General features: G+C 38.4%; 1 protein-coding gene across 1 annotated transcript in view; it reads left to right on the top strand.

Moving 5' to 3' along the window:
* Positions 1 to 11,863, top strand: part of LOC306873955 (neuromedin-K receptor-like) — a 50,665-nt gene extending 38,802 nt beyond the window's left edge. Inside the window, exons 4-6 of the mRNA XM_079423561.1 lie at positions 1,355 to 1,551; positions 7,585 to 7,886; positions 11,483 to 11,863. Coding sequence (XP_079279687.1) covers positions 1,355 to 1,551; positions 7,585 to 7,873 — 486 coding nt within the window. The 3' untranslated portion in view covers positions 7,874 to 7,886; positions 11,483 to 11,863. The remainder of the gene's footprint in view (positions 1 to 1,354; positions 1,552 to 7,584; positions 7,887 to 11,482) is intronic.
* Positions 11,864 to 12,705: the final 842 nt, after the last annotated feature.

Raw genomic sequence — 12,705 nt, 5'->3', positions numbered from 1 at the left:
TGAATTCTGAAGTGTATAGGGATATACTCTCTGCCCAGATTCAGTGAAATGGAGCAAAGGTGATTGGACGGCACTTCAGAGTACAAATGGAAATGACCCAAAACCTACTGCAAAAGCAAGCCAGGAGTTTTTAAGGTAAAAAAGTATTAAAAATAGTATTATTATAAATAGTTTGCGATGGCCATGTCAATCTCATGATCTGAACCCAACTGATCATGCATTTCACTTGCTGAAGACAAAATTAAAGGCAGAAAGACCCACAAACAAACAACAACTAAAGTCAGCTGCAGTAAAGGCCTGGCAAAGCATCACAAAGGAGGAAACCCAGTCTCTGGTGATGTCCATGAGTTCCAGACTTAAGGCAGTCATTGCCTGCAAAGGATTCTCAACAAAATATTAAAAATATTTTTTATTTATGAATATATTTATTTGTCCAATTACATTTGAGCCCATGAAAAATGGGTGAATGTGTACAAAAATGGTTGTAATTCCTAAGCATTTCATGTTATATTTTTGTTCAACCCATTGAATTAAAGCTTAAAGTCTGCACTACAATTTAATCTTGATTGTTTCCTTTTAATTCTATGTTGGTGGCATACAGAGCCGAAATTATGAAAATTGTGTCAGTGTCCAAATATATATGGACCTAACTGTATATATGTCAGAGAGTCACCACAGTCTCCACCAACGACACTCACCAGATCCCAATCCCCTGATTTCTGATCACCGCTACCTGTCAGCACTAATCAGCAGCACTATATCCCTACACTCCTCCCGTTCACTCACTGTCTGGTCTCAAACATTCAATGTTGACTAACCTGTCCCACTTACCTTTTGTCTACTTACCAGTAGCTCCTGTGTTCCTATCCCTGTTCCCCACCGCTCCAGTTCTCCACCGTCTCCACGCTCCACTCTTACCTCCGGATCCCTGGGAAAAGGACATTCACACTCCCCTAAAGACATTCCCATTCCCCGCCTGCTTACCCGGACATTCTGCTCATCTCATTCCCCTCTGCTACTAATCAATAAACCTGTTGATTGTATTGCACTTACCTCTGTGTCCTGTGTCTATCTGCTGACAATATACTAAATCTCACCATTATTTAATATAAAATATGGAGGTAACATCTACATATTTTTATTTTTATAAATTTTTTTTACTATTTAGTGTAACTTATGCAAGCCATAATTACTAATTAATAGTATTTTTTATTAATAGTATAATAAATAATAGTTTTTTCTATATTCATTGTGATATTGTTATATATATATCTCCAAAATGTATTAGATGCTCACCAGTTATGATGCATTATCATGTAATTATTTAACTTTTGGTTTCATTTTCTTCTTCCAGGTGGTGAAAATGATGATCATCGTAGTAGTGACCTTTGCCATCTGCTGGCTGCCATACCATATATATTTCCTTGTTACGGGGTTGAACAAGCAGCTGGTTAGATGGAAGTTCATTCAGCAGATCTATTTGTCCGTCATGTGGCTTGCCATGAGCTCCACCATGTACAACCCCATTATTTACTGCTGCCTGAACAGCAGGTAAGACTCTACTTAGAGCATGCCACAGAGATTTATGACACAAATGCATTTTGTCATAGCAACATGAGTGTTGTTCCCTCTGTTTATTGCATGAATAAGCCTTATCATGCAGTTATGGACACACTTGAGATGTTTCTCTTTTTGTGATTATTATATTGAAATTAAAGTGTTATTAATAATCGGTCCAAGTGAAGCACAGGGACAGGAAAGGCAAGCTGACGCAGTGTAAAGTTCCTTTTTTAGCAATAATCTTAACATATTGAGTTCTGAAAACACAGAAAAATGTGGACTAAGGTCCAAATGTAGACCCAATATTGGATCCACATGGTCCATAAATGATTTCCTATCAAATTAATTAACAAAATTTAAGGGGTCATGAACTACCTTTGTTTTTTTTATTTTGTACTGTTCTCTGAGGTCCACTTATAATGTTCTCTAGATTTTTACAAAAAAAAATCATAATTTAGAAGTAATAGGCTATTTTCTGTCCTGTTTTTAACCCCCTCATCAGAACACTCTGCTTGAATAGGCATGGTGGATTGTAGACTCAGTAAACGCCCACTGCTATGATTGGCTAACAGTTGTGTATGTTTGTGTATGTTTCATAGATTGACACTGCTGTAATTTAGGTTAAAAACACATAAATACATATCAAACGATCAGTTTAACATACAAAGCAATAGTGATCACGTAATAAAAATAGTAACTCACACTTCTATGGTGCGGCACAGCATCGTCTTTTAGTTTCAGTCTTGAGTCAAATTGTGCCTTGTTTGTAAACAAATCTGCGGTAAAATGAAGTGAACAAAGGACCAAGCAGAACCCTGCATTTCATCCCGGGCCCAGCGGGCCCCGACTTATGGCCAGGCTTCGTGCCAATTTTCACGTCATAGCTCAGACGCGGGCCAGGCATTGGGCTTGTTTTAGGCTTCTCCTTATTTTTATATTTTAGACATCATTCAATTATGGTGATGAAAAAATTTGTAACGCTGGTGGAAACAACACGAGACCGTGCTACTGCAACTGTCAAGAGCAGCTCGGTGTTTAGTGTCCCTGCCCGCAGCAGCGAGCGTGTCTTCAGCGTGATCTTATGCATAGTTGAATCAATAAAAAACTAGTGTTTTCTGAGTTTGTTTCGCAAAGATGAAGTTGACGATCCTGACTCGGCTTATCCTCATTAGACGCACCTTTAAAGATAAATGCATCTTTACGGATGACATAATGAAAGATTTTTCGTTTTATATTAGTAATTTAAAGCTTTCTATAGCTATATTTATCATATCTGTGTTGAAAGTATTTGCTGAGTTTCGGTTCATCATTGTGAAGCACTCCTGTTCAAGACCGAGACGGCAGAAAGCGCATCCTGTTTGTTTTCTTTATTTTATATAAGCACAACATTTTGTTGATATTTTGAGTGCACACAAATAAAAGTTGATCCTTTACAGTTCCAAATGATATATAACTCTTAACTTTATGAGCAAAAATGACGGCGTATTTTAAGTTGTTTCCACTGTTGCAAGTGATTGCGCAGGCTCCTCCATGTCCTGCAAAGCACGCTTCAGCTTCCCCTCTCCACACAAACGATTGGATATGTGTCTAACAGCGCACATTTAAATGGGTTAAACCTTTAATCTAACATTGTGATATGCTTGAACTGTTTTATATCTATAGATTTTATTTTAGGTAAGTCGTGATGATTTGAGAAGGCTAAATTGATCAAACATAGGCTATGATCAACTCACTGTCTGCCGCTGGCCGCTTGGTTGTTACTTTAAAGAAACAAAAAATTACATTTAATGAACAAAAAATGCTCCAAACATTTTTCAAAATTAACTCAATAAAAAAATAAATTAAATACAATCACTTTACCATTACATACAAAACTGAACTATTTTAATAGCTGAAACAGTAGTATAAGCTGTTTTGGGAGAAAAGGAAAAAAAAGTTGGTCGGACAAGCTATTGGACAAGGGCTGGGCTAGGGCCTGGGCAGGCTAGGGCCTATATTTGAAGTCCGTGTAGGGCTCTAGGACCAAGTTCTTACAGACGCAGTCTGGCACTTCAATAAAAATTCACCAAATAAAGTTATCGTTTGGTTTCTGCGTGGAACTGCATTCGCCCCTCTCTTTATTTACACTGTATGTATGAATTGGTGGGCGGGGCTAAACAGGCAGTTATGTAGAATTGGTGGGCGGGGCTAAACAGGCAGTGATGTAGAAGCAGGAGTTGATCTTCCTCTGTGGAGGCCGTGTTTAGCCACACTATTACACACTATTATCATAGAGTGGCACATTCCACAACCTCTCGTTTTGGCAGATCGGCTTCAATACAAGCTGTTTTAGGCTGAGAAAGTTTTGAGGTCTGAAATGCACAGAATGTTTTTATAGCAAAATGACATCTTATATGTCAAAAGATCAAATGAATTTTGATTTCTCAGTTCATGACCCCTTTAACATAACACTTTTCCCACTTTCCCCTATCTTTGTTTACTAATCTTAATGTTGTTTCAAACATGTATGCTGTTATTGTGGTCCTTTGGAACACTTGAATGTTCTTAAAGGTTTTCCTTTCTTTTTCCGAAAGGAAAGAAGTTATAAAGGTGAGGGTGAATTAATAATGAAAAAAAAGTTTTTGGGTGACTATTACAATGCAGCGTAACAAATCTTGATTCTTCCTGTGTTTAGCCAACAGAAAATAAGAAATGCAGACTTGAATGTTATGACAACAGCACAGGGACTATTAGAAAGCACTTTAGAGTCAATGATTTTGTCCAAGGTTTTAATTAAAGGAATGTTCCTGGTTCGATACAAGTTAAGCTCTATCGACATCGTCCTTGGTGTGTCATTGATTGCCACAGAAGAAAATTTCGACGTTCTATAGTTTGTTAAAAACTAGAAGTCATGTTTACAGCACACTTACAATGAAAGAAAATGCTCTGATTAAAATGTTCATTGTTGAAAAAAGTAAAAAAAAAAAAAAAATGCATTGTAAATGGTATTAGTATGATTTAAAATATGATTTAATATATTTGTTTATATTATAATATATTTATTATGATTTAATATATATAAAATATGATTGAATATATTTGTATATCCAGCTTACAACCCCAATTATAACCATTTAAAGCCAGTACACCTGGTAACCAGGGAAGCACTATAAAGAAAAAAAAAACTAACAAGTATTACATTAGGAACAAAGTATACGGCTAGGATTATTTGAGACAAATAATTTATAATGAATATTTAGGATTTATTGAAGATTAAATACATTAAGTCTGCACTTGGACATTTACAGTGAAATACAAATTTTTTCTATTTTTTTATTTCATGGCTATACAAAATCATTGGCATGAAATTGCTGTCTTAGGTTTGGTTAAAAGCTTACTGTACCTTAATGTGAGAGCTATATAGAAGTCTGTTACATGGCTCCCCATAAAATGTAGCTAATGACCTTTATACAGCTCTGCAGTTGTTTTTTTGTTTTTTTAGCACTCTACCAGTTGTAGCCTGGCAACCGTTGCTATCCACCATTAACATCAGCCTGGGACAGCCATAGCATTGACTTTATGTAAATGCACCACAGATGGAATACATTGCTAAAATGCAAGTCTGGATGATAAATAATCTATTCAGGTCCTATTTGGCTTTGTTTGAAATGACACCAGTACCAGAGCATGACAATTTGCAACTATACGCTATTCAATAACCAGAAAATCATTATCAAAGAGTTGAATACAATGCAGAAAAAAGCAAAAAAAAAAAAAAAAAACAGCTGCTGTTTAGTGTACCTGGTAATTTTTGATTATTTTAAGTACATAGCATAGATTTGATATGTTGGCTGTGATATTGGTTTTCTCTTTGTCCTGCGCAGTCACTTGGACTTGACAAATTGATTGTGTTTAAAGGCTTTTATCCATTTGCAAAGATTTTTTCTTTCCATTTTCATTCTTATGAAAGCCCGTTTGCACCTCAGGGTAAAAAAATAAAAAAGGTAATTGTAAAATAAAAATTTAAATAAGAAACACTGTATGAAATTTGTAGTTGCAACATATATAAAAGTGAAAGATATAAGATCATGCATAAAGGTCCTAGTAAAAATGCATTGAAATGCATTTTTTTTCATGCTAAGTATACTACAAATACATTTAAATATTTATGTACTTAATAAAAATACACTGCAAGTGTACTTTTAGTATGCTAAACCAGTATACTTAAAGTGCTCTAAATTGCAACAACTAATTTTGTACTTAATGCACTTTAATTGTGCAGAAGTAGTGCTGAGGTCCAACTAAAGATATACTTAGTACAACCCGAATTCCGGAAATGTTGGGACGTTTTTTAAATTTGAATAAAATGAAAACTAATAGACTTTCAAATAACATGAGCTAATATTTTATTCACAATAGAACATAGAGAACAAAACAAATGTTTAATCTGAGAAATTTTACACTTTTATCCACTAAATGAGCTCAATTCAAATTTGATGCCTGCTACGGGTCTCAAAAAAGTTGGCACGGGGGCAACAAAGGGCTTAAAAAGCAAGAATTTTTGAAAAGATTCAGCTGGGAGAACATCTAGCAACTAATTAAGAGAACTGACATCAGGTCTGTAACATGATTAGCTATAAAAGGGTTGTCTTAGAGAGGCAGAGTCTGTGAAAGAGAGCGTAAAAAGATTGTGGAATACTTTAAAAACAATGTTCCTCAACGTCAGATTGCAAACACTTTGCAAATCTCATCATCTGCAGTGCATAACATCATTAAAAGATTCAGAGAAACTGGAGAAATATCTATGCGTAAGGATCAAGGCCGAAGACCTTTGTTGGATGCCCGTGGTCTTCAGACGACACTGCATCACTTATCGGCATGATTCTGTCATTGACTGTCATACTAAATGGTCCGAGGAATACTTCCAGAAACCACTGTCGGTAAACACAATCCGTCGTGCCATCTGCAGATGCCAACTAAAGCTCTATCATGCAAAAAGGAAGCCATATGTGAGCAAGGTACAGAAGCGTTGTCGTGTCCTGTGGGCCAAGGCTCATTTAAAATGGACTGTTTCAAAGTGGAAAATTGTTCTATGGTCAGACGAGTCCAAATTTGACATTCTTGTTGGAAATCCCAGACGCCGTGTCCTCCGGGCTAAAAAGGAGGGAGCGTTCAGTTCAAAAGCCAGCATCTCTGATGGTATGGGGGTGCATAATTGCATATGGTATGGGCAGCTTGCATGTTTTGGAAGGCACTACGAATGCTGAAAGGTATATAAAGGTTTTAGAGCAACTTATGCTCCCCTCCAGGTGACGTCTATTTCAGGGAAGGCCGTGTGTATTTCAGCAGGACAATGCAAAACCACATACTGCAGCTATTACAACAGCATGGCTTCATAGTAGAAGAGTTCGGGTGCTGAATTGGCCTGCCTGCAGTCCAGATCTTTCACCTATAGAGAAGAGGAGATGCTACACCACGGTAAACCTGCCCCCATTCCCTACTATTTTGAGACCTGTAGCAGGCATCAAATTTTAAATGAGCTCATTTTGTGAATAAAATTGTAAAATTTCTGTTTAAACATTTGTTACTTTCTCTATGTTCTGTTGTGAATAAAATAGTGGCTCATGTGATTTGAAAGTTTATTAGTTTTCATTTTATTCAAATTTAAAAATCGTCCCAACATTTATGGAATTCGGGTTGTGTATTTGATTGTGGAAAAGTGGACCTATTGCAAGCATACTTTAGGTACACTTTAAATATCTTGCATTTTAAGACTGATCTTTTTCAAATATCATACAATCCTCATTAATAGTGACATTAAAACACATTTTAGGCTTAATATTAAGAAATGTGCATTGTGCACAAGTAGTACTCCAAATGAAGTTTAATTATAATTTTTATATCAGTAACTCTCAAGTGATACTTAAATAAATGTATTTTAAAAATATAGCTTTTTTACTAGAGTGTACAATTAATATTGTATTTTTACCCATAGATTTGTTCAGATTTTCATCTGGTTTTGTATATGTTCTTATCTGTGCTCAGGTTTCGGGCTGGCTTTAAACGTGTTTTCCGCTGGTGCCCTTTTGTGCGGGTGTCAGACTATGACGAGCTTGAGCTGCGGGCCATGCGGCATAAAGTAGCGCGCCAGAGCAGCATGTACACACTCTCGAGAATAGAGACCACCGTCGTAGCCGTGTGTGACCCCTCGGACCCAACAGGCCACCCAGGCCGGAAGAGCCTTCACAACCACCAGCACAACGGCTGCTCCAACCCCACCAAGAGCAAAGAAGTAACGTATATCCCAAGCGACCTGAAGGAGGAATACTGCTGAGATGGACTTTGACGTAAGATTCATACTGAAGTATCAAGCACAGCCGAATTCAAAAGTAGACTGTTTATTTTTGTCATATCATTAATTGCAAATGCGAATATATAACACATAAACAGCATCCTGATACAGTAGTGTTTTGTGGAGCATGTCTGGTGCGCTTTGCCTCAAAAAAATTTAAGTCACCTCCAGCACTCATCACCACAAAGACCAATATTGTCCAACATCTGAGGAGCACTTTGTCCATAGCAGAAATTGTAGATAGCGGCTGCCCTTTGATGCCAATCAGGTCCTGTTCTCATTCATCATGTGGTTAGCAAGGTTAGCATGCTACCTGAATGCCAAAGTTTTGATTTCTCCCAGGAGCTGAACACTCAATTCTTGTTAAAATCTCTTATGTTTGAAAAGGTTCAGACTGATTCTGAGCTGGTAAATGAGCAGGTGTGTTTCCAGCACACGAGCAGCTTGGCTGAATCGTGTATGGAAATTTGTTAACTTCATATTCTCTCTTGTTTAATCTAAAACATTTAATGTAGTTGATGAGATGGTAAACCAATTGTGCATCACCTTGTCAGCATAGCAAAAATCTATTTTGTAATTCGACCTTGTTGCAGACAGAGGCAATGTTTGGAATAGCTTACTAGCATATTATTACTACTGCAGTATGTATGTGCAGTATGCAGATTTTCTATTAGCATGGAATAACTGGATGACTTGCTCATTTGGCAGAGAGCACTGCATGGGATGCTGTATCCCAAAATGCAATTCGTATGACTTTTTATTACCTTTTCCAATGTGATGAAAGAACTGGCAGTTTTCTTTGTTGTTACATTGTTTCATTGGTCTGCTGATTAAATTTTAATTTGTTTCTACAATAACTAGGCGCTATATGCTGAATTAAACATGCACAGAGCAAGGTCTTGTCAAAATAATGTTGCATGATGCTGTTTGAAATGTTTGCGTAATGTGTACTGTTGCACATGCCATTTTTAAAATATAATGCATACAGTGTTGTGCATTAGATTTGGCCAAAATGCAGTACATGAAATATTATTATAGTTTAAAATAACTGATGTATATTTTAGAAAAGATTTATTCCTGTGATGGCAAAGCTAAATTTTCAGCTTCATTACGCCAGTCTTCAGTGTCACATGATCCTTCAGAAATCATTCTAATATGCTGATTTGCTGCTCAAGAAACTATCATTATAAAAATGGAAAATGGTTGTTTTACTTAATATTTTCTAGAAAACATTTTTTTCCCCAGGGTTCTTTGATGGATGCTTCAAAAGAACAACATTTATTTTATATAGAAGTCTGGTGTAACATTAGAAATTATTTTGATCGCTATAATACATCCTTGATTAATTTCTTACTAAGCTAAACTTTTTGTATAGTGTACATGTACTTCAGTTTTACATTTGCAAATAGTATGCTATCTGGCACATAATTTAAATGCTTATAATAAAATTAATCAACTCTTAAACAAAACTAATACAATGTAAATTAATCAGCTAATGCCTAATATCAGCCGATTAATCAGTTCAATTAATCAGTACCGCTGTGTTTTCAAATTTATCTTTTTGGGAGAGCATCTTCAAAAATAAATGTTTTCGGTGTAGAAGGAAGGCCAAACATAGAGAAAAAGACAGCTTCAAATGTATTCAGATTAGTGTAGACATTAGTTTGTGTTTTTCAAACAAAGAAAAATAGTTGCTATTTTTGGTTTACCTGAATCAGGTAAACCAACTGAGACTGAAGCTGGTGTGATTTATCTGGTGTGTTTGATTTCACTGGTATTGCATCATTACTTTAAATGGAAATCAGTTGCCTTTTTGCAGCTGGCAACTATATTCTGGGAGCAATGCTGGTGTAACTTCTGTCAACTGTCACGGTGCACACACGAGCAGGACACAGGAACACGCAGACGAGGATGTAATGCAAAATAACAGTCTTTACTGAAGACATCAAGGCAAGGCAAGACAAGGCAAGGCAAGGCAGACAAAGACAGGAACACCGGGGAGTAACGAGAAGACCAGACCACATACAGTAAGCGGCACCCTTTCACAGCGTTTTGTTTTTTCATTTTGAAAGTCTTTTTTTGTTCCTGTCTCTCTGTCCTGCGGCAAGGAAGTCGCCGCTTGTAATCCCGCCATAGCCCACTGCAAGTCGGCGTGGGAGTTCGGCGGGATCCCCGCAAGTGCTGTGAGTCCACTGGCCGCGAGCCCCCCAGCCCGCCAATCGCGGGAGTTATCACTCGGCCCGCCGTTCGCGGGAGATCACGCCGCCGTCCGCGGCTCACCCAGACACACCGTTCGTGGGAGACGACGCCACCGTCCGCGGCTCACCCAGACCGCCGGCCCACCGCTGACTCAAGCCCGCTGGCCACTGCCATGGATCCAGTTCCCCATCACAGCCAGGAGTGACATGCCATGTCCCCACAGTCGTGGTTTTAAGTCTTGTCGTGCCCACAGGAACATTTTAATCATCATGTCGGTCTTGTCCACGGAGACTCGTCTGGGGCAGGCGGCTCTTCTTGTAGTGGCCGCGAAGGCCATTTCCAGCCGCCTGCCCCCTTTTCGTGGAAGTGGAGGCGGTTGCTGAGGGACCCTGTGAGGGCCCGTGACTCCTTGTCATGCCCAAGAGAAGCCTCAGCTTCCGAGCTAGCCCAGGAGGGCTTCCTGTTCCTGTGGGCTGTCCTGTCCAGTCCTGTTCCTGTTTGTCTAGCCCCGGAGGGCTTCCTGTTCCTGTGTGGACTGTCCTGTCATTTCATGTCCTGTCCTGTATGTCTAGCCCTGGAGGGCTCCTGATACCCCCGAGCTTCCCCATGGAAATTTTTTTGGGGGGGTAGAAGGGTTCCGGCTGGAGTGTCCGGGCCGAGGGACGAGGCCAGGGCCACAAAAACCACCTGCCATGGCCTCCTGAGCCCGTTGCTCCACCATGGCCTCCAGAGCTCCCAGCTCCGCCATGGCCTCCATCTGTCTGTTCCGCTCTGGAGGTCCCCGTCCTGTATTCCTGTCCGTTTCTGTCCTGAGGGGCCTCCAGAGCGCCCCCCCCCCTCCCCGGTGGAACTGTTAAGGCTCGGGACGAGCCTTTCGGGAGGGGGGAGTTATGTCAGTCATCTGTCTTGTGTGTGTCATGTGTTCCCGCCTCTTGTGTCCATATTTGGTTTGTTTCCTGTCCTCGTCTAGTGTGATTATCGGTTAATTCTTGTCCAGCTGTGTTTGTCTCGTTATCTATGATTATCCTGTGTATTTATAGTCCTGTCTGTTCAGTTTGATTTCGTCTGGTCTAATCGTTACTCCCCGGAGTTCCTGTCTGTGCCAGCCTTGCCTTGTCTTGCCCTGCCTTGATGTCGTCATTAAAGACTATATTTTTAGTTAAATCCTCGTCTGCGTGTTCCTGTGTCCTCCTCGTGTGTGCACCATGACATCAACTCAGTGACTGGCACAGACTATAACGGGATGTTATAGTGATGATTATGGTGTAAAACGTCTTATCGACCACGGTCACACGGTTTCCACAGCAGATCAACACCTCATATTGCTTTCTAATCATTAATCTCCCCAACTTTGTTCATTCTTCATTCTACCCTTTACTTCTTATTTTTCAGATTTCATTGAAACTCTGCCAGAAAGCTGATGATTCGTTTGTACTGTTGAATGAAGCTTCCAGCTGAGCAGCAGTGAGGGGTCTGTTTCTCAAACCAGAGACTGTGATGTATTTGTCCTCTTGTTGTTGATCATTGGGCCATCCACATTCTGTCCTGGTTAGATCTAGTTTGCTTTCTTCTTTAAAGACAATAGTCACAGCCTTCATCTCACGAAAGAACAGACTATGATGGTTCTAGGAAAACAAATATGTTTGTGTCTGACCTTTTCTAAAACAAAATATGACAAGTATGTTTCAGAAAGTGAAAAAAAAAAAAAAAACATTGTATTATGGTTTCCACACAGATTTCTCAAGTACATTAGAATGGTTTCTTAATTTATATAACAAAAGACTGGAATAATGGGTGATAGAAATGAGGCTTTGCATATATCAGAAGTAAATATTTTATTTAGTAAATATAAATGTTAATAAAAATATAAAAGTAAATATAGTTAGAATATATAAACAGTTATAATATTTTAATAATAATACTTATTATTATTGCTGTTGTCACGCCTCATTTTTTGCAGTCTTGTCAAAAAAAGAAATAAGTAACAAACCCAAATAAATCATGTTGAAGATAAAAGGTTTTGCTTAAATTGAAGGAAAGAATTTCGATACCTGGATGGACTCTTACCTTGTTCAGCCTCGGAGTGATGCAAGTGCCCAATTTAAATTTCTCTCTTATCTTGTCCTTAGGTTGTTTTCCAGGGTTTGTACTTGACTCTCATGATATACTCCAAGTCTGTGCTCTTATTTTAAGATCTGTATTATGGGAATGTAATCTGGAGGGCTTATAAATTTAAACAGGTTAATAGTTTTCCCCCCAAAAAAGAAAATTCTGTAATTTTTTTCTTTCTGCGTTTCTGTGGAACATGAAAGAATATATGTTAAAGAATGTTGGTAACAGTGACCACTGACTTCCATGTATGGACAATAAATAAATAAATAAATTAAAAAAGACAAAAAAAAAAGGACATTTGCAGCAACATGAGGGTGAGTAAATGATCCCTATAGGGTTGCTGCTTATTATATAATTTGCATAGATCACACTCCCAGTGGAAGTTTCTCCAGCAGAGTATTGTTTTCCTCCATTCTCTTCATTTTACCCATTTAGAAGCAATTATGAGGTAATTAATCACTTATAAACACAAAACAAGATCTATAGCTGGCTTAGCTATACGC

This window comes from Barbus barbus (assembly GCF_936440315.1).
Source record: "Barbus barbus genome assembly, chromosome: 8".
Taxonomy (NCBI): domain Eukaryota; kingdom Metazoa; phylum Chordata; class Actinopteri; order Cypriniformes; family Cyprinidae; genus Barbus; species Barbus barbus.
This window is presented reverse-complemented; position numbering and strand designations above follow the sequence as displayed.